Source organism: Schistocerca serialis, chromosome 2 (genome assembly GCF_023864345.2).
Source record: "Schistocerca serialis cubense isolate TAMUIC-IGC-003099 chromosome 2, iqSchSeri2.2, whole genome shotgun sequence".
In the NCBI taxonomy this organism is placed as follows: Eukaryota; Metazoa; Arthropoda; class Insecta; order Orthoptera; family Acrididae; genus Schistocerca; species Schistocerca serialis.
In genome coordinates this window covers 702,292,644-702,316,316 of record NC_064639.1, presented here as the reverse complement: position 1 = coordinate 702,316,316, position 23,673 = coordinate 702,292,644, and the positions used below count along the sequence as shown (strand labels likewise).

Sequence of the window (23,673 nt, the reverse complement as noted above, 5' to 3'; positions counted from 1 at the left end):
CTGCACTTGCTAGCAGGTATCGAGACTAGTCTCTGCTGCTGCTATGCTGGCTTTTAACACTGAAGTGAATAGTTGCACGTTTGCGTTCATAGTCATTTTTGTGTGATTTTAGTGCATATTTTCATTGTGTCGTCAACACGAGTGAGTCAGCAACTGAACACCTTAAAATTTTTTATTAAAAACACCTTTTTCTACATTAACGTACGAAAAAAGTGCGAATTGAAGGACAAATGACCTACTCCTATACTCAGTGTAGTTTTAAGTGAAGCCAAACAGAAACACACTTTTCAGACAGCCTGGTACAAAAAATATGCTTGGATGATTGCAAATACAGTTAATAACAGATTATATTGTTATATATGTCTTCTGTTTGGTGGTGAAAAGGAATGATGCAACGAGGGCATTTGTACAATGAAGAACTTTGACAGGAAAACACAGAAGCATCAGATATCAAAACTTCACCTGCAGAACAAAGAATCATTTCAGTTATTGGGCAAAAGTAGAATTGAGCACGCCCTTTCTGAAGCCGCTCGTCTGACAGCAATAAAATGCAACAAACAAGTTGCATCCAGCAGGAGAGTATTGGCTCGTCTTATTCAGGCAATTGTATTTCTTTGTAAACAAGAACTAGCCTTTTGCGGCCATCGAGAAGACGGATCCTCCAGCAACAAAGGTAACTATCTGGAATTGTTGGATTTACTAGCTCAAGGAGAGCAGTTAATCCGAGACCATCTGTCATCATCTCCAACCTTTAAAGGAGCTTCTCCAGATATAGAGAATGATGTAATACAAGTGATAACTTTGGCAGTTAATGAGAAAATAAAATCTGAAATTCAGTACTGCAATTTCATTTCAATTCAGGCTGATGAAACATTAGACGTGTCATGCAAGAGTCAAATGAGTATAATATTCAGGTACTGTATTGCAGACAGAATTGAGGAAAGATTCGCTGGATTTTACGATGTTTCTGGAGATAAAATTGTTGAAGGTTTGTCAAACATTATTCATGCAGTATTGAAAGAATGGAATGTGGAAGGAAAAGTAGTTAGTGAAACATATCATGGCGCTTCAGTAATGACGGGCAAAAAAAGAGGACTACAACAATTGGTGAAACATTCTGTCCCTATACGCTGTTTATTCACTGTTACGCGCACCAACTGAATTTGGTACTTTTACATGCCTCCAAAATCATACAAGTACACATGTTGGTAAGTGATCTAACTGCATTCCATTCGTTTTTCAGCAAATCATCAAAACGAATTGTATTGCTAACCGAGAAAGGATTTAAACTGCCACCTGCAAGCAACACTCGCTGGAACTTTCGTTCCAGGGCAGTTTCAAGACCATCTAGTCAGTTCTCAGGGCTATATAGCGTTTTTAATTATATATTTGATGATACAGACTCTCAGTGGGACCCAGAATCTTTGAGCTGTGCTGTGGGTATGAAACGACAGATGGATGATCCTACGTTTGTCTACTTGCTTTGCTTCTACCGAGGGTGGTTGGTTTATGTTGATCATCTCTTTAATGTTCTTCAGTCAAAATCTGTCAGTATAACTGCTTGCCATGACGAAATAAGAACTGTTTTGAGAAATTTACGACTATTAAGAATGGAAACATTCGTTGATGAATGCATTAAATGCAGCTTGTGTTTGAATGGCAACTTATCATTCTGTGACAGTCAACAGACATCTCTCAGGGCACTAACTTACGAGATACTGGATTTGCAAATTGTTCAGATGGAAAGAAGGTTTCCCCAAATTCAGTTTGTTGAACTTCTGAACGAAAAGTGTTTCCCGAACTATCAAAAAGAATTCCCAAAGTTGAAACTGCTTCAATTATTAGAACAGTATTCTTTTTTCAAGAACAACTTGAAAATGAACTGTGTAACATAAACGCTGATGAGAAAAAACACTTATCTCCAAGAATCCTCTTAAAGTACATTATCAACAATGATTTAGACTCTGTTTATGAAGAAACTTCGAAGTTTCTGCATTTGGCTTTGACCCTACCCGCAACTACAGCAAGCGGTGAATGAAACATGAATGCTCTTAAACGAGTGAAGAATTATTCATTACGCCAAGAGAAGTTGAAAATGCACATCAAGTGAAGAATTATTTAGGGAATTCCATTTCCAACATGCGGCTGTTGAAGAAATTAGGCAGCGATTAAACAATCAACTTAAAATAATAAGATATCAGAAATAAAATGACAATATACAAGAGCATATTTTTTAAGACTTATACGAAAACAACTGTATTGTAGCTTCATTATGAAACAAAAAAATGTGAAAGCCACAACATTTTCTGTAATTTTAATGCCCAACCTCAGCACGAATGGTAGAATGAGCTCTCCTACATTCAGTACTTTTGATACTTAACCTTCACCATAAGCAAGGGTGACTTAATATTAAAAGCTGTGTGTTTCTCATGCTTCTGTGGTGAATTATGTATTATCACAGAACATAAAAAATATAAAAAAAAATAAAAATAAAAAAAGACCAACACTAAGAGCTGCAAAGTTAACCAACCTGATGAATAATCCCAGAACCAGGTTTCCAGAAACCAACTCCATACTTGGCACCAGCTGAACTCAGGAAGTCATATACTTCTTGGTTGATATCCTTGGCTCTTGCAAGGTCTTTTACACCACCAACCTAAAAAAAAAAAATCATACATTAAATCTAATTACTTATATTTAATCAATGCGAAAGCAGAATTATTCCAGTGCCCCCCAAATTATAGCAATAGTAGATACAACAATATCAAAAGATTCTCTCTCTAAGTAAATGTTTTATTAATTTGGTAATGGGAAGTCTTGTGGAATGTAAGTAATTTAGGAGTAAACTTAAAAAGAGGCACTGAGTCGTTGAAAGGTGCATAAGAGATTTCTGCTAGTTTTAAGATGAAGAAGCGCACACCAGGCATTTGGGTAGACAGCTGGCTGGTGGGCATAAAATGCTGTGCATAAAGTGCAACAGAATTGATGCACGACATTACTGCTGACGTATGACATGACTAACTTCACAGTTGGCCCTGCCTCTGATTGGACAGAATAAGCCTGTGATGGGACTGACTGACGTGAGATGTGCTTTGTGGATGTATCTGACAGGTCTTGCCCGTGCTGCTTCTACAGGGATAAAAATTGTGTGGCAAGCGGTTGGGTGTGGGAGTGGCGTAAGGATGGATTAGGATATTGCACAGAGTAGGTGCGCAGAGGAACAATCCACCAACAGTCTTGACACCTCCTAAAGGAGTTATTCCACCACCCAGTGAATCTATGCAATATCTTAGTCCCTATGCCACACCCATTCCCAACATGGGTTACATTTCTAAGCAAGACCCAATTGTAATATCTGCCCAATAAACCTACATAGCACATCCTTCTTCATACCTATCATAGGTTTATCCTATCCAATCAAAGGAAGGATCACCTGTGAAAGCAGTCCTGTCATACACTAGTTCTGTCACAATTTCTGCATAGCATTTCATGTGGGGTGACCATGAAACAGCTGCCCATCAGAATGAATGGCAACCATGAAACTGCAGCAAAGAGCAGGGTTAATCACCCAGCGGCAAAACATGCTGCTGAGCACAACTGGCTCTATTTCAATGGCTGCTTCCCACCAATCTTTGTCAGCATTTTTGATTCACAATTCTGCCAAACAATACATCACTCCTGAATTTAATTGTATATCAATGCATTTTTTTAGAATTCTCTAAAGCTACCATTGTCCTTTGCATAATCTATGAACAATTTGTAATAAATCGGCATCTGTGATTTAATTACTGTAGCAGATATTCTGACGTATCATGTTACATCTTAGTTTTCCCTTAAAGTGTAGCAGTTCTATATATCATCTACACTTATAATAAATTAACTCTGTTTGCAAGTTTGCTATATTGCTACAATTAACCTCAAAAAGTTTTAAGAAACTAGCAGTTTTTACTACAGGTTTTTGTGTTGCTGTAACAGAAATCTTGTTTTGTGTATTTTCTTAAATTCTTGTATGGAACTAGCACCTTTTTAGCTCAACAGATTAAAAGATAATCAGCAGGCTTAAATTAAAGTTATTTGTTCACTGCTTGTAATACATTGGACCAGCCAAAATGCAGCTCCAACTGTGAATGCTGTTCTTGAACACAGGATGAACTGGCTGATGTTTGTAAGCAGCTGGAAATCATCCTGACTACTGCCAAATGATTGAGAGTCGCTGGGAATCAGTGTGTTGGAAGGGCTCTCGAGAGTAGTGTACCTGTGACACTGGTATCAGAAGTAACTCAAATATTATCCTCTCCGGTGGATCCTGTCTCCTCAGTAGAAAGCACAGGATTTGTCACTGCTCATCCACTTGACTGCAAGTGGTGTATTAATGGTAGATATAGGCGTCCTGTACAGGGTGGGCAGTGACCAGGGAGGACTCCTGGTGTTGCACCTGTCCCCCTAAATAAGTTTGAGTTGCTGTCTCTCACTGAAACTGAGCCAGTCGGACTCACTTCACATGTTTTGGGGAAACCTGTCTTGTCCGGTGTCAAGAGGAGGAAAATGCAAAAGTGTAGAGGCTTATTAATTGTCAGCAGTTCAAATATACGGCAAATGATGGTACCCTTTAGGGAAATGGTAGCAAGGGACAGGATAGGACAGCAGGAGCACTCAGTGTGTGCCTGTGGGTCTCATTCAACATGTTGAAGAGGTTATTCCGACAGTCATTGAGGGAACAGGGTGCAACCAACTGCAGATTGTGGTGCACAGTGGAACAATATTTTTGTTTTTTAGAAACCATAGTTGTATGGAGATAAACAGCGATTAATTTACTTATAATCAATTATTCAAAATGACAGTCACTATCACATTATTTATTTTGCCGCCAACCGGTTTCTACCCGCCATGGGGTAGACTGGCAGAGAAGGTTGAGATGACCAGCCTTGTGTGTGGAGTTTCAACGACGTTAACAATTTGCAGATTGTCTCAGAACGGATTGTGGTCCTTTGGTTCTGAGTCAAGTGGAAGGACTGACTCAGAAACTCCAAAGGTTCTGTGACAAGCTAGGCTGCAACTTCCTGGACTTGGGCCATTGGGTTGAGAACTGAAGGGTCCCCCGAAATGGGTCAATTGTGCACTACACATAAGAGGCTGCTACTCAGGTAGCAGACTATGTGTGGTGTGCAAACAAGGTTTTTTTCTGTTCTTTACTGTTTACACAGGCAACTCTCCATGCAATCCAGATAATGACAGCTGTAGGAAACCCAGAAATATCTGTTTAAGATAGAAAGAAATTGCTCCCACAGGTGAGAGTATTAAAATCCTAATGGTAAATTGCAGAAGTATTCACAATGAAATGCTGGAGTTTGATATGCTAATGAAAAAGAAGTGAAACTCAATACTAGATACAGAAAGCTGGTTGCAACCTCAAATTAATAGCAGTGTGATTTTTGGTGAAAATTTAAGTGTGTTTCGAAAGGCTAGGCAAAAGGGAAATGGAGGTGATGCATTTGTTGCAGTAGACAAGAAACTTAAATCCACTGAGATAGAAATTGAAGCTGCAAGAGAGACTGATTAGGCAAGACTCAGTATTAGGGATGGGCATAAAATGATTATTGATCTTCCTATCATCCAACTGACTCATCCCCTGATGTAATCAAAAACTAGAGAAATGATTTAGGAAAACGACAATTTTGTTAGTGGTGTGCATTATAAGACAACCTGTGAAACTGTACTAAATGCCTTCCCTGAAAACCACCTAGAACAGATAGTTAGGAACCCCACTCATGATGGAAACATATTGGATCCAATGGCAACAAACAGACCTAGCCTCTTTGAGGACATCCACATTGAAATTGGTATCAGTGATAATGATGCAGTTATGGCAACAATGATTACTAAAGTACAAAGGACAACTAAATCAGGCAGAAAGATATACATATAGTTTCAATGAATTAGCTAAAAAAATCAATAGTGTTATATCTCAATGAGGAACTTGAAATTTTCAGCACAGGTTGGGAACATGAAGTACTCTGACTCAAGTTTAAAAGAATAGTCGACCATGCACTGGATAGATATGTACCCCATAGAACAGTTCATAATAAGAGGGAACCTCCATGGTATACAGTCACTGTAAAGAAACTTCTAAAGAACCAGAGATTATTGCATAATAGGTGTAAAACACATTGTTCTGCTATAGTTAGAGAGATGCTGAATGAAACACTTTTGGCTGTCAAGAGAGCTATGTGTGAGCCTTCAATGAGTACCATAGCAGATATCACATGAAATTTCACAAAATCCAAAGAAATTCTGGTCATATGTAAAGGCTGTTAGTGGCACCAAAGTTAGTGTCCAGTCCCTACCAAATGAGACAGGAACTGGAATGAGGGTAGCAAAGCAAAAGCTGAAATGCTTAACTTCATTTTCAAATGTTCCTTCACAAAGGAAAACCTAGGATAATTGCCCCAATTTAATCCTCATACCACTGAAAAGATGAATCAAATAAGTATTAGTGTCAGTGGTGTTGACAAACAGTTGAAATTGTCAAAGTTACCAAGCTCCAGGGCCCGATAGAATCCCTATCGGACACTACACTGAATTTGCAACTTAATTAGCCCCTCTTCTAACTATAACCTATACTGTAGATCTCTCAAACAAAAAAAAAAATCATGCCCAGTTCTTGGTGAAATGCATGGGTCACAAATGTCTCCATGAAGGGTAGCAGAAATGATACATCAAAGGAAAGGCCCAATATCCCCAAGATCGATTTGTAGTAGAATCTGGGAACATATTCTTAGCTCAAACATAATGAGGTATCTTTAACAGAATGACCTCCTCAATGCCAACCAGCATGGATTCCAACAACATTAATCATGTGAAACCCATCCACTTTTATCACATTACATACTGAAAGGTTTGGATCAAGACTGAGGTTGATGTAATAGTTCTTGATTTCCAAAAAACATTTGACTCCGTACGACACCTAAGCTTATTGTCAAAAGTACGGTCATATGGGCATCAAGTGAAATTTGTGACTGGATTGAGGACTTTTTGGTAGGGACGATCCAGCAGGTTATCTCGGATGGAGAGTCATCGTCAGATGTCGAAGTAACTTCGTGTGTGACACAGGAAAGTGTTGGGGTTGGGTTGTTTGGGGGGAAGAGACCAAACAGCGAGGTCATCAGTCTCATCAGGTTGGGGAAGGAAGTTGGCCATGCCCTTTCAGAGGAACCATCCCGGCATTTGCCTGGAGCGATTTAGGGAAATCACGGAAAACTTAAATCAGGACGGCCGGACAGGATTGAACCGTCGTCCTCCCCACTGCACCACCTTGCTCGGTGCAGGAAAGTGTGTCAGTACCCTTGCTGTTAATGTTGTATATTGATGACCTTTCAGACAATATGAATAGTAACATCAGGATTTTTGCAGATGATGCAGTTATCTGTAATGAAGTACTGTCTGAAAGAAGCTGCACAAGTATACAGTCAGACCTTGACAAGGTTTCAAAGTGGTGCAAAGATTGGTTATTTGCTTTCAATGTTCACAAATGTAAAATTGTGCATATTACAAAACGAAAAAAAGGAGTATCCCATGACTAACATCAATTAGCCACTGTTGGAAACAGCCAACTCACAAATACCTGGGTGTAGCACTTTTTAGAGACATGGAATGGAATGATCACATAGGCTCGGTCGTGGTTTATTGGTATAATACTGGGGAAATGAAATCAGTTTACAACGGAGATTGGTTACGAATCATTTGTGTGACCCATCCTAGAATATTGCTCAAGTGTGCAAGATTCATACCAAATAGGACTAAGAGGGGATACTGAACTTACACAGAGAAACACACCACAAATGGTCACAGACTTGTTCAATACATGGACGAATATCACAGATGTACTGAAGAAACTGAACTCACAGACTCTTGAAGACAGATGTAAACTATCTCAAAAAAGGTCCGTTAACAGAGTTTCAAAATTCGGCTTTATGGTGACTCTAGGAATATAGTACAATTCCCTACATCACTCACACAGGGATAGTGAAGACAGTATTAGAATAATTACTGCAAGCACAGAGGCATCCAAACAATTATTCTTCCCATGCTCCATATGTAAATGGAACAGGAAGAAACCCTAATAAAACTGGCACAATTTGACGTACCCTTCACCATTCACCTCACAGTGGCTTGTAGAGTATAGCTGTAGATGTAGATGTGAACTCACTGCTGAGTGCCTTGAAAAAGCAAAGCACGCAGTGAGAGCAGGGTACATGGGAGGCTGTTCACTGAACAAAACAGGCTGTGACATAATAAATGTACTTTAATAGAGCTGTGGTGGTTCTTATCAACAAGTACGAACTGCGGATCGTAAGATTATCAATAGAGATTACAGTATTTACTTTTTTTTATGTAAGAATAGTAATGTCTGCTGCAAATATCTTAGTTCTAAAAGTGATGAATTCAGTGGTGTTTCACCTTCAAAAATCAGATTAGTATTACTGGGGAAATTACAATTTTTTAAGTTAGATTAATCTAGTTTACACATATTTTACTAATCTATTATGTCCTCATTCACAAAATTTTTATTTTCTTATTACTGTCTGAAGTGTTTTGGAGCTACAACTCCATTTTCACCAAACAGTAACAGAACAACACTTATTAGTTTTTAAACAAGGAAACTTTCTCAGCCAGGACGTACGAGAAAAGTGCTACAGATATAAAAGGAATAAAGCACTGAAACTTTATCTGCATTTGACCATGTGATATCCATATTCTGGATTGGTGAAAAACTTCCACATTTGCATTTGCTTTCTCTACGATTTGGCATGTTTATGACAGTACTCATGGTGTCCACCAAATCTTAATTTTCAAATTAAAGATTTTTTTTTTACAGGTTAAAGTTAATATTTTCTAGTCATAACTTCACTTATATTTACTCAATGAGGTTAACAAACATACTACACTGGACAGAACAAGTTACGCATTTTAAAACTATATGTCGTCCAAGTTGATGGCAACGGCCTTGCCGCAGTGGATGCACCAGTTCCCGTGACATCACCGAAGTTAAGTGCTGTCGGGCGTGGTCGGTACTTGGATGGGTGGACATCCAGACCGCCATGCACTGTTGCCATTTTTCGGGGTGCACTCAGCCTCGTGATGCCAATTGAGGAGCTACTCGACTGAATAGTAGCGGCTTTGGTCAAGAATACCATCATTACGACCGGAAGAGCTGTGTGCTGACCCCACGCCCCTCCTATCCGCATCCTCCTCCGAGGATGACACGGCAGTCGGATGGTCCCGATGGACCACTTCTGGCCTGTAGACGGAGTGGTTTTATGTTGTCCAAGTTTAACTATGTCATGTTCTGATGTACACCATGTGCAGTGTAAATGTGTACAGATCTGTAGTTAAGCTGGATAGATCACATGAAATGTTATGCAGCAGGTGAGGATGGCTTTATTGATCATAAAGTATACTTGATGTTTTTCAGAATAATTTCCATCTTCATTCCTAAAGATGTAAATAATTCTGAAATGAATTCTGCATACTTTGTGAGCAATAAAGTCATTTAACACTGCCTGTTTATACTGGACTTCTTATGATCAACTAATGATTCTAACAGCCAGCAAATTCCACAAGTGATAAAGGCAGACACATTTAAATACACATTCACATCTAGTGAACTAATGACCATAGAATGTTGTAGTTAATCTTTAAACATAGCTAAGTTACATCCAGAAATTTCTCATCAAAATTTTTCGATGTAACAATAACCTAAAATTGGTCTACCAAAGAGTGACTTCTCTCCTTTAAAAAACAGAGTACTTCATTCCTCAGTTCAAACATTCTTTTCAATACTTTACCCCTTGAAAGTCATCGAGCATTACTAAAAAAAAAAAAAAAAAGAAAGAAAGAAAGAAAGAAAGAGCAACTTAAAAAGCCTCAAATTTATAGTTTTGCCTTAATAGAGTGGTGTTTGAAAAGTCCGTGCAAAGTCCAAGAGATGGCACCACCGGCGTGTATCGAGGTCATGTTTAGTTAGTAGCATCTTTGGAAAGAACGAAGAAGTTTCAGTCATATTGGTCTACTTCTTTGTGTTTGGCATTCGTGTGAATGAAGGAAGTTGAGCGATTGCCAAAAAATGGACAAAAAATAATTTTGTGTGGTGATCAAACATTACTTTATGAAAGGTAAAATGCCTCGGGAGACTAAAGAGAAGCTTGACAAACATTACAGTCACTCTGCACCTTCGATTAAAACAGTTTATAAGTGGTTTCAAAATTTTCGGAGTGGCCGTATGGGCACAAGTGATGCTGAACATTCTGGACACCCTGTGGAGGTTACAACTCCAGAAATCATTGATAAAATCCATGATATGGTGATGGATGACAAGAGTTAGGTGTGCGAGATTGTTAGTGCTGTGGGCATCTCGAATGAATGGGTACATAAAATTTTGCATAAAGATCTGGACATGAGGAAGCTACCCACAAGATGGATTCCACGATTGCTAGCGCTTGACCAAAAACAGAATGAAGTGAAGTGTTGCAAGGATGGTTTGCAGCTGTTCAGGAAGAATCCGCAGGACTTCAAGCGTCGTTTCATCACTGTGGATTGAAACATGGATATATTACTATATTCCTGAGACCAAAAAATCATCTAAACAATGGGTTACCAAGGGAGAATCTGCACCCAGACAGGCAAAGACCATTCCTTTGGCCAGAAAGGCTATGGCGACTGTCTTTTGGGATTCGCAAGGGATAGTCCTCATCAACTATCTAGAAAATGGTAAAAATATTACAGGTGAATATTATTCATCATTACTGGACCATTTGAAAACTGAGCTGCAAGAAAAACACTGGCAATTGGACCGCAAAAAAGTCCTTTTCCATCACGACAATACACCAGCACACACCTCAGCAGTTGTGGTCCCAAAATTAATGGAAATAGGATTCCAACTCGTTTCACATCCCCCCCTCCCTATTCTCCAGACTTGGCTCCCTCTGACTACTATTTGTTCCCCAATTTGAAGAAATGGCTGGCGGGACAAAGATTTTATTCAAATAAGGAGGTGATTGCAGCAACTAATAGCTATTTGGGAGACTTGGACAATTCCTATGATTCGGAAGGGATCAACAAATTAGAACAGTGTTGGACAAAGTGTATAAGTCTAAAGGAGACTACACTGAAGTAGTTTTTATTTTTGCACGGACTTTTCAAATGCCCCTCATAATATTAACTGTTTGTATAATCATTTGCAGAACTTCATGAGGGGCTGGACCACGTTCTTTAGCGGCCAGAGCCTCCTGATGTATCATGCAGCGAGTCCATACAGCATCAGGAGCTAAAACTTTAAGTTTCACTTGCAATCCACCATGAATTCCAGACATTGAGCGAGCTCCATCTGTGCATACTCCAATGCACCTAATCCATGATATACCATTTTGATTTTAAAAAAGTATTGAGCATGTCAAAAAGGCTTTCAGCTGTAGCTATTTTTAGTATCAGCTCACAGAAAAGAAATTCCTCTATCAAACCAACACAAGCAATCAAACGATCATCTTTATGAATATCAGTTGCTTCATCCACTTGAACTGCAAAATAGCTGTTGCACAATTTATCGATTAACTGTTCGAGTAAATCGTCAGAAATATCTAAAATTCTTCTATACACTGTGTCATTAGAGACAGGAATACTTTTCAACTGTTGAGCAAACGAGTCACCAAGCATTGTTGATACTATATCAAATCACTGCTGGTAAAATCAGTTTCTGCAACTGTATGCAGTTCCTTGCATTTAGCAATTCAATGAGAAATCTGGTAAGAGACTAAAAGGGCCTTAGATGTCACATTCATCATTCTAGCGAAGTTCTTCTGGGTAGATAATAAAACATTTAGTTTACGACAAAAAAATCCTTTGGGGTTCCCGTTACCTCATGATGTTTGGTTTCAAGATATCTCTTTAACTTGTTACGTTTCATGCTACCAGCAGCTACAATTGTTAAACTACACACTGCAGACTTTCTTCACCATTGATTGTAGTTTTTGTGAAGCGTAGCAATAAATAGTTTGCATCATACCTCCTCATTTTCACCTTTGAAGTATCTCCCTCCCCTCCGCCACTTGACGGACCACTGTTGTCTTTATGTTTGTCACTAGTCAGGAACTGCTTCATACTGCAGTCAAGTCTTCCTCACAAAGTCTATAATTATAGGACTATAACTATAGTTGTCACTACTGGGATGTGTTGAGACACATGAGCCAAACCTTGCACTGCATGGGATAGTTACGAAAACAGTAATGGCACAGGTTACAAAGGGTATTCCGCCGAATATCTAAAGAAGCAACACAACCTAGGAACAAAGCCTACTCAGCTCGCATGTGTAGGAAGTTGCACAGCTCAGCCAATCGTTTCAAACAATGCTAAAAATGTGGCTGGGGTTACATATTGTCATTGACCATGCCTGGCGTTAACTCCGAAGTCTGGTGAAATTCAAACCAGATCAACGGCATGTCATTTGTTTGACAAAAGATAAACCTAACTGTTTGTTGCTAAGAACATATCCCCCCACCCAGCATAACACGTTCCCCCTTGCACGTGATTTGGGTCACACCCCACAGTTTGAGAACCACTGCTCTAAAGCTAACTGTACACTGTAATAAGTCATATGCCAAGGCTACCTGCCATGTATTTCTGCCGATTTCTTTCCATAAAAACTGTGAAATACAGCTGAAATCGCCATTGTGGGATGAATGCAGTGATTTCCAAAACCAATGCAACTAATTCAAAGAATGAAGCAAAGAACAGATTAATTTAAGAAGAAGAAGAAACCTTGAGAATCAAAATGAGTAACTGCTCTCTAAATACTACCGTACTTAAAAGCACTGAAAATATGGAAAAGAAATGAATACCAGGAAAATCAAGCATTTAGAAATAGAAGTTTTGAAATGGAGAATAGCAATGGCGCACAAGTTTTATGACAACAACACAGTAAATAAAATACCAGTATTTAGTAGTGGCTCCTTTTTTATGAAGGATGACTTGGGCATAGGAGTTGTAGAATATAACTTTCAATGCAATTTTTTTTTTTTCCACCTTTGTAACACTGCCATGAGAGCCAGAGTACGTTTTTCCGCTTTTCTCCAAAATCTTTTAACATCAACTCAGCCGCATTGGCACCTGGGCTATACATATCTTAAATTACAGAGATATCCAAGATGAAGAGCATAGCTCACTGATGTTGGATAACCAACAATTATTAATAACTTGTTTATTGGAAACTGCATTCTCTCTTAATGAATTCTTCGATCTTTTCTTCACGGAATTAATACCCTCTTTGCTTCTTTAAATTCAATTCAATTCAATTCAATTTGGATAGCACTTGGTATGCTATGGTTATACTTTAATGTCTCAGATGACAACATTCTTGGTCACATTTTAAACTTAACAGTTAATGTGGACTTTTTAAGCTATTTACCCCAATATATTATGAAACAACATTTACATTACATTACATTTTTCAGTTTATTCTATTCTGTCAGTCTTAACACAATACACACGTACCTGAGCTTCTATAAGATGGTCACAGTGTATTGTTGATGGGACAGCAACCTTTGGCAGACCTGATGAGATGAACTGCAGCATTGCCATCTGTGCAGTAGCATCTTGCATTGCGACACGGTCCGGTCTAAGCCTGAGGTAACTTGTGCCACGCACAATATCCTGCTTGTCCGGTTCATCCAAATGAGAATAAAGAACCTTTTCTGACAATGTCAGAGGGCGACCCAGTCTATTGTGAAACCAAAGTACAATGATGCATTATTCATTGTTTTAATATCTTAAGCATCTAAACAGAATACCACCTATATGCACTCAACCTTACTGCAACATTCCTAAGAATTTGCAATTTAAATTATAGATGTGTCATATGAACATAAATGAATTTCATGTTACATACTATTAACACTGCAAATTTCAAACAAAAAAAGTCAGCTTTATATTTTCACTTAGCAATAACAGAAGCCAAACAATCAACAGGTGGATACTTACCTCTTTTTAACAATACTAAGGTTCTTCTCAAGTTTTTCGTAGGGCAAGTAACTGTCTTTATCGAACCTGCTCATGGCGACTTTCCGAGCCGCAGCAGCAAGCGGCGAAACATGAAAGCATCGCCGTTGAATTTCTTGTGCAGCAACCAGCCATGGTGTTCCCTACATTGCAAATGTAGCAATTGGTAACAAACACTAAAACTGCTCATGTGACACAAAGTTATTTCACAGCACAAGCACAAATGCACAATATTTGTGCAAATAAGGTTCAAACTAATGTTCGAAACTACTTGCTACTAAAATAGTTACAGTAATTAGAAGTGTTTGTCACAAACTTTTTCCTAGTAAAAAAGCATATGGCATCAAGTAACAGGGATTTTGAAATTGACGCACTGACTGATTTAGCATAGTTGAAACAATGCACTGTTTCTTTGTAAAAGGCACGAGGAGGATAGTGAGAATTAGAGGAAAAGAAAATGTTCATAATAAAGATTATTCAAAATGCTGCTTGTAAGAGCCTCAAACAAACCAAACAGTTTATGATTCCACATTCCTGGTGCAATAAATATTAACGTAGGCCTAACTTTCTATTTTGGAACTAAAGCACTGCAGTAGAAACTGAGGTTTTCTAGTCATTTAAAATGAATGGCAGGGTGAGACTTTCCAGGGAGGGCCGACAAAAGAAACCTTTACCTCTAAGTGTATGACTTAGTCTGATTTAAATATGAAAATAATTCTTCACAAGATGCAAATGTCAAACTAAATTACACAAACAGAACATAGCCTGGATATTACATTGGAAAGAAAAGAGCAGCTATGAGATACAGGATGTTTAATGATGTATTGCTGAAGAGAAGAGTCTGGTGATAAAAGGCTGATAAGGAAAATACATACTTTGGGCAAAAGAGGAAACAAGCAATATGATGGCCACTTCAATAATAATAAAATAATAATAATAATAATAAAATAATAATAATAATAATAAAATAATAATAAGAAGAAGAAATTAACACAACTAATTGAAATATCCATACCCAATACAGCAAATATACAGAAGAAAACAGGAGAAAAAAATTGAAAAATACATCCAACTGGCTGAGGAAGTCAAGGACATGTGGCATCAGGATAAAGTTGACATTATACCAATTATACTTTCAACTACAGGAGTCATACCACGCAATATCCACCAGTACATCAATGCAATACAGCTACATCCAAACTTATATATACAACTTCAGAAATCCGTAATTATTGATACATGTTCAATTACCCGAAAGTTCCTAAACGCAATGTAGCATATACCGTACTGTTAAAACGAAGTGACGCTTGATCAAGGTCCGCGTCACTTTCATTCCGAACCAGACCTAAGGTCTGAGAAAGGAAAGATAATAATAATAATAATAATAATAATAATAATAATGAATGGAAATAATAAAATAGCAAATTTCTGGTTAAAGAAGTTCACCTCAACACATTCACATCTAACTAAATTATTTAACAGTTACATTGCAGACCCATACACATTCCCTGATACACTTACACACGGAATAACATATCTGAAACCTAAAGATCAAGCAGACACAGCGAACCCAGCTAAATATCGCCCCATAACATGCCTACCAACAATATACAAAATATTAACTTCAGTCATTAAACAGAAATTAATGACACATACAACACAGAACAAAATTATAAATGAAGAACAAAAAGGCTGTTGCAAAGGAGCACGAGGATGTAAAGAGCAACTGATAATAGATGCAGAGGTGACATATCAAGCTAAAACTAAACAAAGGTCGCTACACTACGCATACATTGATTACCAAAAAGCTTTTGATAGTGTACCCCACTCATGGTTACTACAAATATTGGAAATATACAAAGTAGATCCTAAATTGATACAGTTCCTAAACATAGTAATGAAAAATTGGAAAACCACACTTAATATCCAAACAAATTCAAATAATATCACATCACAGCCAATACAGATTAAGCGTGGAATATACCAAGGAGACTCATTAAGTCCTTTCTGGTTCTGCCTTGCTCTGAACCCACTATCCAACATGCTAAATAATACAAATTATGGATACAATATTACTGCAACATACCCACACAAAATCACACATTTGCTATACATGGATGATCTAAAACTACTGGCAGCAACAAATCAACAACTCAACCAATTACTAAAGATAACAGAAGGATTCAGCAATGATATAAGTATGGCTTTTGGAACAGACAAATGTAAGAAAAATAGCATAGTCAAGGGAAAACATACTAAACAAGAAGATTACATATTGGATAACCACAACGACTGCATAGAAGCGATGGAAAAAACGGATGCCTATAAATATCTAGGATACAGGCAAAAAATAGGAATAGATAATACAAATATCAAAGAAGAACTAAAAGAAAAATATAGACAAAGGCTAACAAAAATACTGAAAACAGAATTGACAGCAAGAAACAAGACAAAAGCTATAAATACCTATGCCATACCAATATTGACCTACTCATTTGGAGTAGTGAAATGGAGTAACACAGACCTAGAAGCACTCAATACACTTACACGTTCACAATGCCACAAATATAGAATACATCACATACATTCAGCAACAGAAAGATTCACATTAAGCAGAAAGGAAGGAGGAAGGGGATTTATCGACATAAAAAACCTACATTATGGACAGGTAGACAATTTAAGAAAATTCTTTCTAGAACAAGCAGAAACTAGCAAAATACACAAAGCAATCACCCACATAAATACATCGGCTACACCACTACAATTTCATAACCACCTCTACAACCCTTTAGATCACATAACATCAACAGATACAAAGAAAGTAAATTGGAAAAAGAAAACACTACATGGCAAGCACCCGTATCATCTAACACAGCCACACATCGATCAAGATGCATCCAACACATGGCTAAGAAAAGGCAATATATACAGTGAGACGGAAGGATTCATGATTGCAATACAGGATCAAACAATAAACACCAGATATTACAGCAAGCATATTATTAAAGATCCCAATACCACAACAGATAAATGCAGACTTTGCAAATAACAAATAGAAACAGTAGATCACATCACAAGTGGATGTACAACACTAGCAAATACAGAATACCCCAGAAGACATGACAATGTCGCAAAAATAATACATCAACAGCTTGCCTTACAACACAAACTTTTAAAACAACACGTTCCTACATACAAGTATACACCACAAAATGTACTGGAGAATGATGAATACAAATTATACTGGAACAGAACCATTATAACAGATAAAACAACGCCACATAACAAACCTGACATCATACTCACCAATAAAAAGAAGAAATTAACACAACTAATCGAAATATCTATACCCAATACAACAAATATACAAAAGAAAACAGGAGAAAAAATTGAAAAATACATCCAACTGGCTGAGGAAGTCAGACATGTGGCATCAGGATAAAGTTGACATCATACCAATTATACTATCAACTACAGGAGTCATACCACACAATATCCACCAGTACATCAATGCAATACAGCTACATCCAAACATATATATACAGCTACAGAAATCCGTAATTATTGATACATGTTCAATTACCCGAAAGTTCCTAAATGCAATATAACACATACCGTACAGTTAAAAGGAAGTGACGCTTGATCAAGGCCCGTGTCACTCCATTTTTAACCGGACTTAACGTCTGAGAAAGTGAAGGAAATAATAATAATTAATAATAATAATAATAATAATAATAATAATTATTATTATTATTATTATTATTATTATTATTATTATTATTATTATATTATTATATTATTATATTATTATTATTATTATTATTATTATCTTCCCTTTCTCAGACGTTAAGTCCGGTTAAGAATGGAGTGACGCGGACCTTGATCAAGCGTCACTTCCTTTTAACTGTACGGTATGTGTTATATTGCATTTAGGAACTTTCGGGTAATTGAACATGTATCAATAATTACGGATTTCTGTAATTGTATATATATGTTTGGATGTAGCTGTATTGTATTGATGTAATGGTGGATATTGTGTGGTATGACTCCTGTAGTTGATAGTATGATTGGTATGATGTCAACTTTATTCTGATGCCACATGTCCTTGACTTCCTCAGCCAGTTGGATGTATTTTTCAATTTTTTCTCCTGTTTTCTTTTGTATATTTGTTGTATTGGGTATGGATATTTCGATTAGTTGTGTTAATTTCTTCTTTTTATTGGTGAGTATGATGTCAGGTTTGTTATGTGGTGTTGTTTTATCTGTTGTAATGGTTCTGTTCCAGTATAATTTGTATTCATCATTCTCCAGTACATTTTGTGGTGCATTCTTGTATGTGGGAACGTGTTGTTTTATAAGTTTATGTTGTAAGGCAAGCTGTTGATGTATTATTTTTGCTACATTGTCATGTCTTCTGGGGTATTCTGTATTTGCTAGTATTGTACATCCACTTGTGATGTGATCTACTGTTTCTATTTGTTGTTTGCAAAGTCTGCATTTATCTGTTGTGGTATTGGGATCTTTAATAATATGCTTGCTGTAATATCTGGTGTTTATTGTTTGATCCTGTATTGCAATCATGAATCCTTCCGTCTCACTGTATATATTGCCTTTTCTTAGCCATGTGTTGGATGCATCTTGATCGATGTGTGGCTGTGTTAGATGATACGGGTGCTTGCCATGCAGTGTTTTCTTTTTCCAATTTACTTTCTTCGTATCTGCTGATGTTACATGATCTAAAGGGTTGTAAAGGTGGTTATGAAATTGCAGTGGTGTAGCCGATGTATTTATATGAGTGATTGCTTTGTGTATTTTGCTAGTTTCTGCTCATTCTAGAAAGAATTTTCTTAAATTGTCTACCTGTCCATAATGTAGGTTTTTTATGTCGATGAATCCCCTTCCTCCTTCCTTTCTGCTTAATGTGAATCTTTCTGTTGCTGAATGTATGTGATGTATTCTATATTTGTGGCATTGTGAACGTGTAAGTGTATTGAGTGCTTCTAGGTCTGTGTTACTCCATTTCACTACTCCAAATGAGTAGGTCAATATTGGTATAGCATAAGTATTTATAGCTTTTGTCTTGTTTCTTGCTGTCAATTCTGTTTTCAGTATTTTTGTTAGCCTTTGTCTATATTTTTCTTTTAGTTCTTCTTTAATATTTGTATTATCTATTCCTATTTTTTGTCTGTATCCTAGATATTTACAGGCATCTGTTTTTTCCATCGCTTCTATGGAGTCACTGTGGTTATTCAATATGTAATCTTCTTGTTTAGTGTGTTTTCCCTTGACTATGCTATTTTTCTTACATTTGTCTGTCCCAAAAGCCATATTTATATCATTGCTGAATACTTCTGTTATCTTTAGTAATTGGTTGAGTTGTTGATTGGTTGCTGCCAGTAGTTTTAGATCATCCATGTATAGCAAATGTGTGATTTTGTGTGGGTATGGTCCAGTAATATTATATCCATAATTTGTATTATTTAGCATGTTGGATAGTGGGTTCAGAGCAAGACAGAACCAGAAAGGACTTAATGAGTCTCCTTGGTATATTCCACGCTTAATCTGTATTGGCTGTGATGTGATGTTATCTGAATTTGTTTGAATATTAAGTGTGGTTTTCCAGTTTTTCCATTACTATGTTTAGAAACTGTATCAATTTAGGATCTACTTTGTATATTTCCAATATCTGTAGTAACCATGAGTGGGGTACACTATCAAAGGCTTTTTGGTAATCAATGTATGCGTAGTGTAGCGACCTTTGTTTAGTTTTAGCTTGATATGTCACCTCTGTATCTATTATCAGTTGCTCTTTACATCCTCGTGCTCCTTTGCAGCAGCCTTTTTGTTCTTCATTTATAATTTTGTTCTGTGTTGTATGTGTCATTAATTTCTGTGTAATCACTGAAGTTAATATTTTGTAGATTGTTGGTAGGCATGTTATGGGGCGATATTTAGCTGGGTTTGCTGTGTCTGCTTGATCTTTAGGTTTCAGATAGGTTATTCCATGTGCAAGTGTATCAGGGAATGTGTATGGGTCTGCAATGTAACTGTTAAATAATTTAGTTAGATGTGAATGTGTTGAGGTGAACTTCTTTAGCCAGTAATTTGTTATTTTATCATTTCCAGGGGCTTTCCAATTGTGTGTAGAATTAATTGCTCGGGTGACTTCATGTTGCAAAATTATCACTTCAGGCATTTGTGGTATCATCTTGTATGTGTCTGTTTCTGCTTGTATCCACTGTGCATGCCTGTTATGTTGTACCGGGTTTGACCATATGTTGCTCCAGAAGTGTTCCATGTCTGTTATATTTGGTGGATTGTCTATTTTAATTTGTGTGTTATCTATTGTTTGGTAAAATCTCTTTTGGTTTGTGTTGAATGTTTGGTTTTGTTTCCTTCTATTTTCACTTTTTTTGTATCTTCTAAGTCGTTTGGCCAATGCTTGTAATTTCTGCTTCTTTTCATCTAATTGCTCTATTGCTTCTTGTTGTGAGATTTTACCTAACCTTTTTCGTTTTTTGTCTGATATTTCATTTCTTATAAATTGTGTTAGCTGTCCGATGTCTTTTCTCAGTTTTTCTATTCTGATCTGTAGCCTGTGTTGCCATGCTGGTTTTGTGGGTTTCTTCTGTGTATTGGTTTGTTCTGATCTCTGCCTAGTGTGTATATTTAGTGTAGTGAGTGCTCCTATATAAACCAGTAGTTGTAACTCTTCCATAGTTGTATTTTCATTTATTTCGTTGTGTATGATTGTGTTGATAGTTTTTATTGTTGTTTCGACTTGTGGGTTATTTGGGGGTCTATGCAAGAATGGTCTGATGTCTGTATTTGTGTCTTTGTATTCTATATATGTCAGCTGAAATTTCTCTTCTATATCTAACACGTGTGTCTCTTCGTGTTCTATTTGTGCTTGTTCTGGTGGCTGTCTTAAGATTTCGTTTTCCTCTGATTGTTTAATTGATGCGTGTTGGTCTTTGTTTGTTTGCTCTGGGATGTTTGAGTCCATTACTGCATTTTCTTCTTCTTCTGATTGCACATTATTTTGTTCCAGTATTTGTTGTACTTGTTGTTTGATGTTTTCTAATTCTGACTGGGGTATCCTGTTATTTTTTATTATTACACGGATCTGATCAGCTAGTCGTTGTTCTGTTAAAAATTTTAATTCCGGGTATCTGGTAATAAATGTTGTGTATACTTGTGATCTGTATCCAGTTGTGTTGGTTCCTACGTTTGTTGCTTGGTAATAACAGAACATGAGGTGTCGATTAACTTCATCTGACCATCTCATCCTCTGTCTTTGTTTTCCTTCTAGGGTGGTTGCAGGAAGCATATCCTGCAAAACACCTCTATTTGGATTTAAATCATTTTCCAGTTAGCTAGCAGTGTCGTTACCATTGTGGGCGGGCATAGGGTTCAAGCGTCGTCCCCGACCATGACGGCGCTTGTCCGAGGCTTCTTTAGTTCTGTCCTGAACCAAGTAATCACACTAAAAGGGGGGTTAGCCCTATTAGTGGTTTGTTCTTTTCGTCGCCTTTTACGACTGGCAGAACATACCGGAGGCCTATTCTTTTCCCGGGCCTTATTATTATACACACATTAGTAACTTCCCGGCAGATTAAATCTATGTGCCAGACTGAGAATAACTTGGGACCTTTGCCTTCTAGGGTAAACGTTTGGGTAGCTCAGCCGGTATAGCACTTGCCCGTGAAAGGCAAACGTCCTTAGTTTGTGTCTCAGTAGGGTAACAGTTCAAAACTGTCAGGAAGTTTCATATCAGCACCAGCACAGCTGCAGAGTAAAAGTTTTATTCAAATATATAAAAGTGATACCTACTTTTATGCAAAGAATTTGCAGTCTACATTCTGAAGCTAACTATTACCTGAATCTTTTATTTTAAGTAAAAAAGAAAATTAAATACTCATCAAGCTCAAGGTTACTATTAACACTACAGTACTTTATTCTACATTGGAAGTTGTGTATCAAAGGAATGTCAACCTCGGATACAGCGTGTCATCTCAAAGAATAAACACTGAACTGTGGATATTTGTAACACATGCAAGGAATCTAATCTCGAGCTGAAATAAATGTTCAGACGAGTATCTAACACCCAAATCTTTGTGCACGAACATACTACCTGCAGTGTCCCAAGTATGGTAGGGATCAAACTTAATGGGTTTATTCTCACTAAAACTCAGCCTCATTCATTCAATATGGTATTATGGTAGCAATTTGCGTGGAAACACTCCAAAATATAACCTTAACAAAATTGACATCCTGCAGCACCATGATATTATACTTGTTTTGGCACTATGAAATCCACTCTGACAAATGTACTACTGATGGAAGCCAAAGAAACGCCACTGTAAATTTGTATATCTATTAACTCAGGAAATTAAATTTTGCAGGGCACTTTTGTCACTGTTCCCCCTTCAGTGATTTCAGTTGTCCAACAAAACAAGCAGTACCAGGGATACACTGCGTGGCAAAGAAATACCTCTATTAACCTGCAGTTTCAGTCACACTAAATACATCATTCCACTCATATTGAGTTATGTGACACCTCTGATGTTAAGACTTTAGTGTTAAACCCCTCGCTACAAACCATCCATACCACGTCAACCAAGGCATTCCTCCACTTTTATCTCTGAAGACCAAAATGTAATTCAACACACCTTAGAGTGCCCAGTAAGCATCTCAATATATAATTGCAGATGTAAGTCGAGAGAAGTAACAGGATTTGCATACTTGTGCCCCATTATGTGAACACCCTCCTCCCTCAAAATGAGCAACTTTAAAGTTGAAGTTCTGGGAGTAAGAAGCACTCAGATATACAATGCATAATATCAGTGATAGTCCAATAACAGATTTGCAGAATGACCTCAAAAAACTAGAACGTCAATCCTGGAACTTGAAAACAATCTATTGGCTCTTTGATGTAAAGAAACTATCCAGTGATCAAATGATTCAAACTATGCAATTTCTCTGGGTGACAGGGCATTGTGGTATGAGACAGCTAAATTGTTAACCAATTAGCAAAGAGTGGCATCGCAAAAGAAATACCTTTCATTGTACGTCTACCTTATACAACAATCAAAGTTTAAACATCTCCATATTGCGAATATCCCCCCCTCAGAAGTAGCAGATCTAGACAAGTTTCTGTTCGGCTGTTCCCACTACACGAGTCACCAGGCAACTATCAAACCAGGAATCCCCCACCCACAAGTGTTACAAATCTTGCCTGACAAACAAAAATTTATGTCCTCATCACAATATACTTTATGTAGCCATCATTGCCAAATGTATATGTTGGCGTGCGGAGGAGGAATGTTGGACGTGGATAGAAACAGTCAGGATGCACCATATTAAAACTTGGCCATGATCTTCAAGTGTTTTAATATTCCCAGCTACAGTGCCATGTTCCTCACTGTCTGCATCACAGGATCCTGCAATGCTGAAGACACCACTTCGCTGTCTGCAAAGGAGCTTGGCGCAGAATGGCTACCTCTGCAACCCATACAATGTACTGCAGCGTGCCAGCCGTGTACAGCCGCAGGCGTTTAGACATCAGAATGTGCCGGCATCCAACTCAGCGGTCTTTGCCCCCATTGCCTCAGTGCTGCTCGCTGG

General features: G+C 37.5%; 1 protein-coding gene across 1 annotated transcript in view; it reads right to left on the bottom strand.

Moving 5' to 3' along the window:
- The window catches only part of LOC126457848 (probable aconitate hydratase, mitochondrial), a 122,697-nt gene that overhangs the window by 81,876 nt on the left and 17,148 nt on the right, over positions 1-23,673 (bottom strand). The window contains exons 2-4 of the mRNA XM_050094488.1: positions 14,029-14,189; positions 13,543-13,768; positions 2,531-2,656 (exon numbers count right to left, since the gene is read on the bottom strand). Of these exons, the coding sequence (XP_049950445.1) occupies positions 2,531-2,656; positions 13,543-13,768; positions 14,029-14,189 (513 nt within the window). The remainder of the gene's footprint in view (positions 1-2,530; positions 2,657-13,542; positions 13,769-14,028; positions 14,190-23,673) is intronic.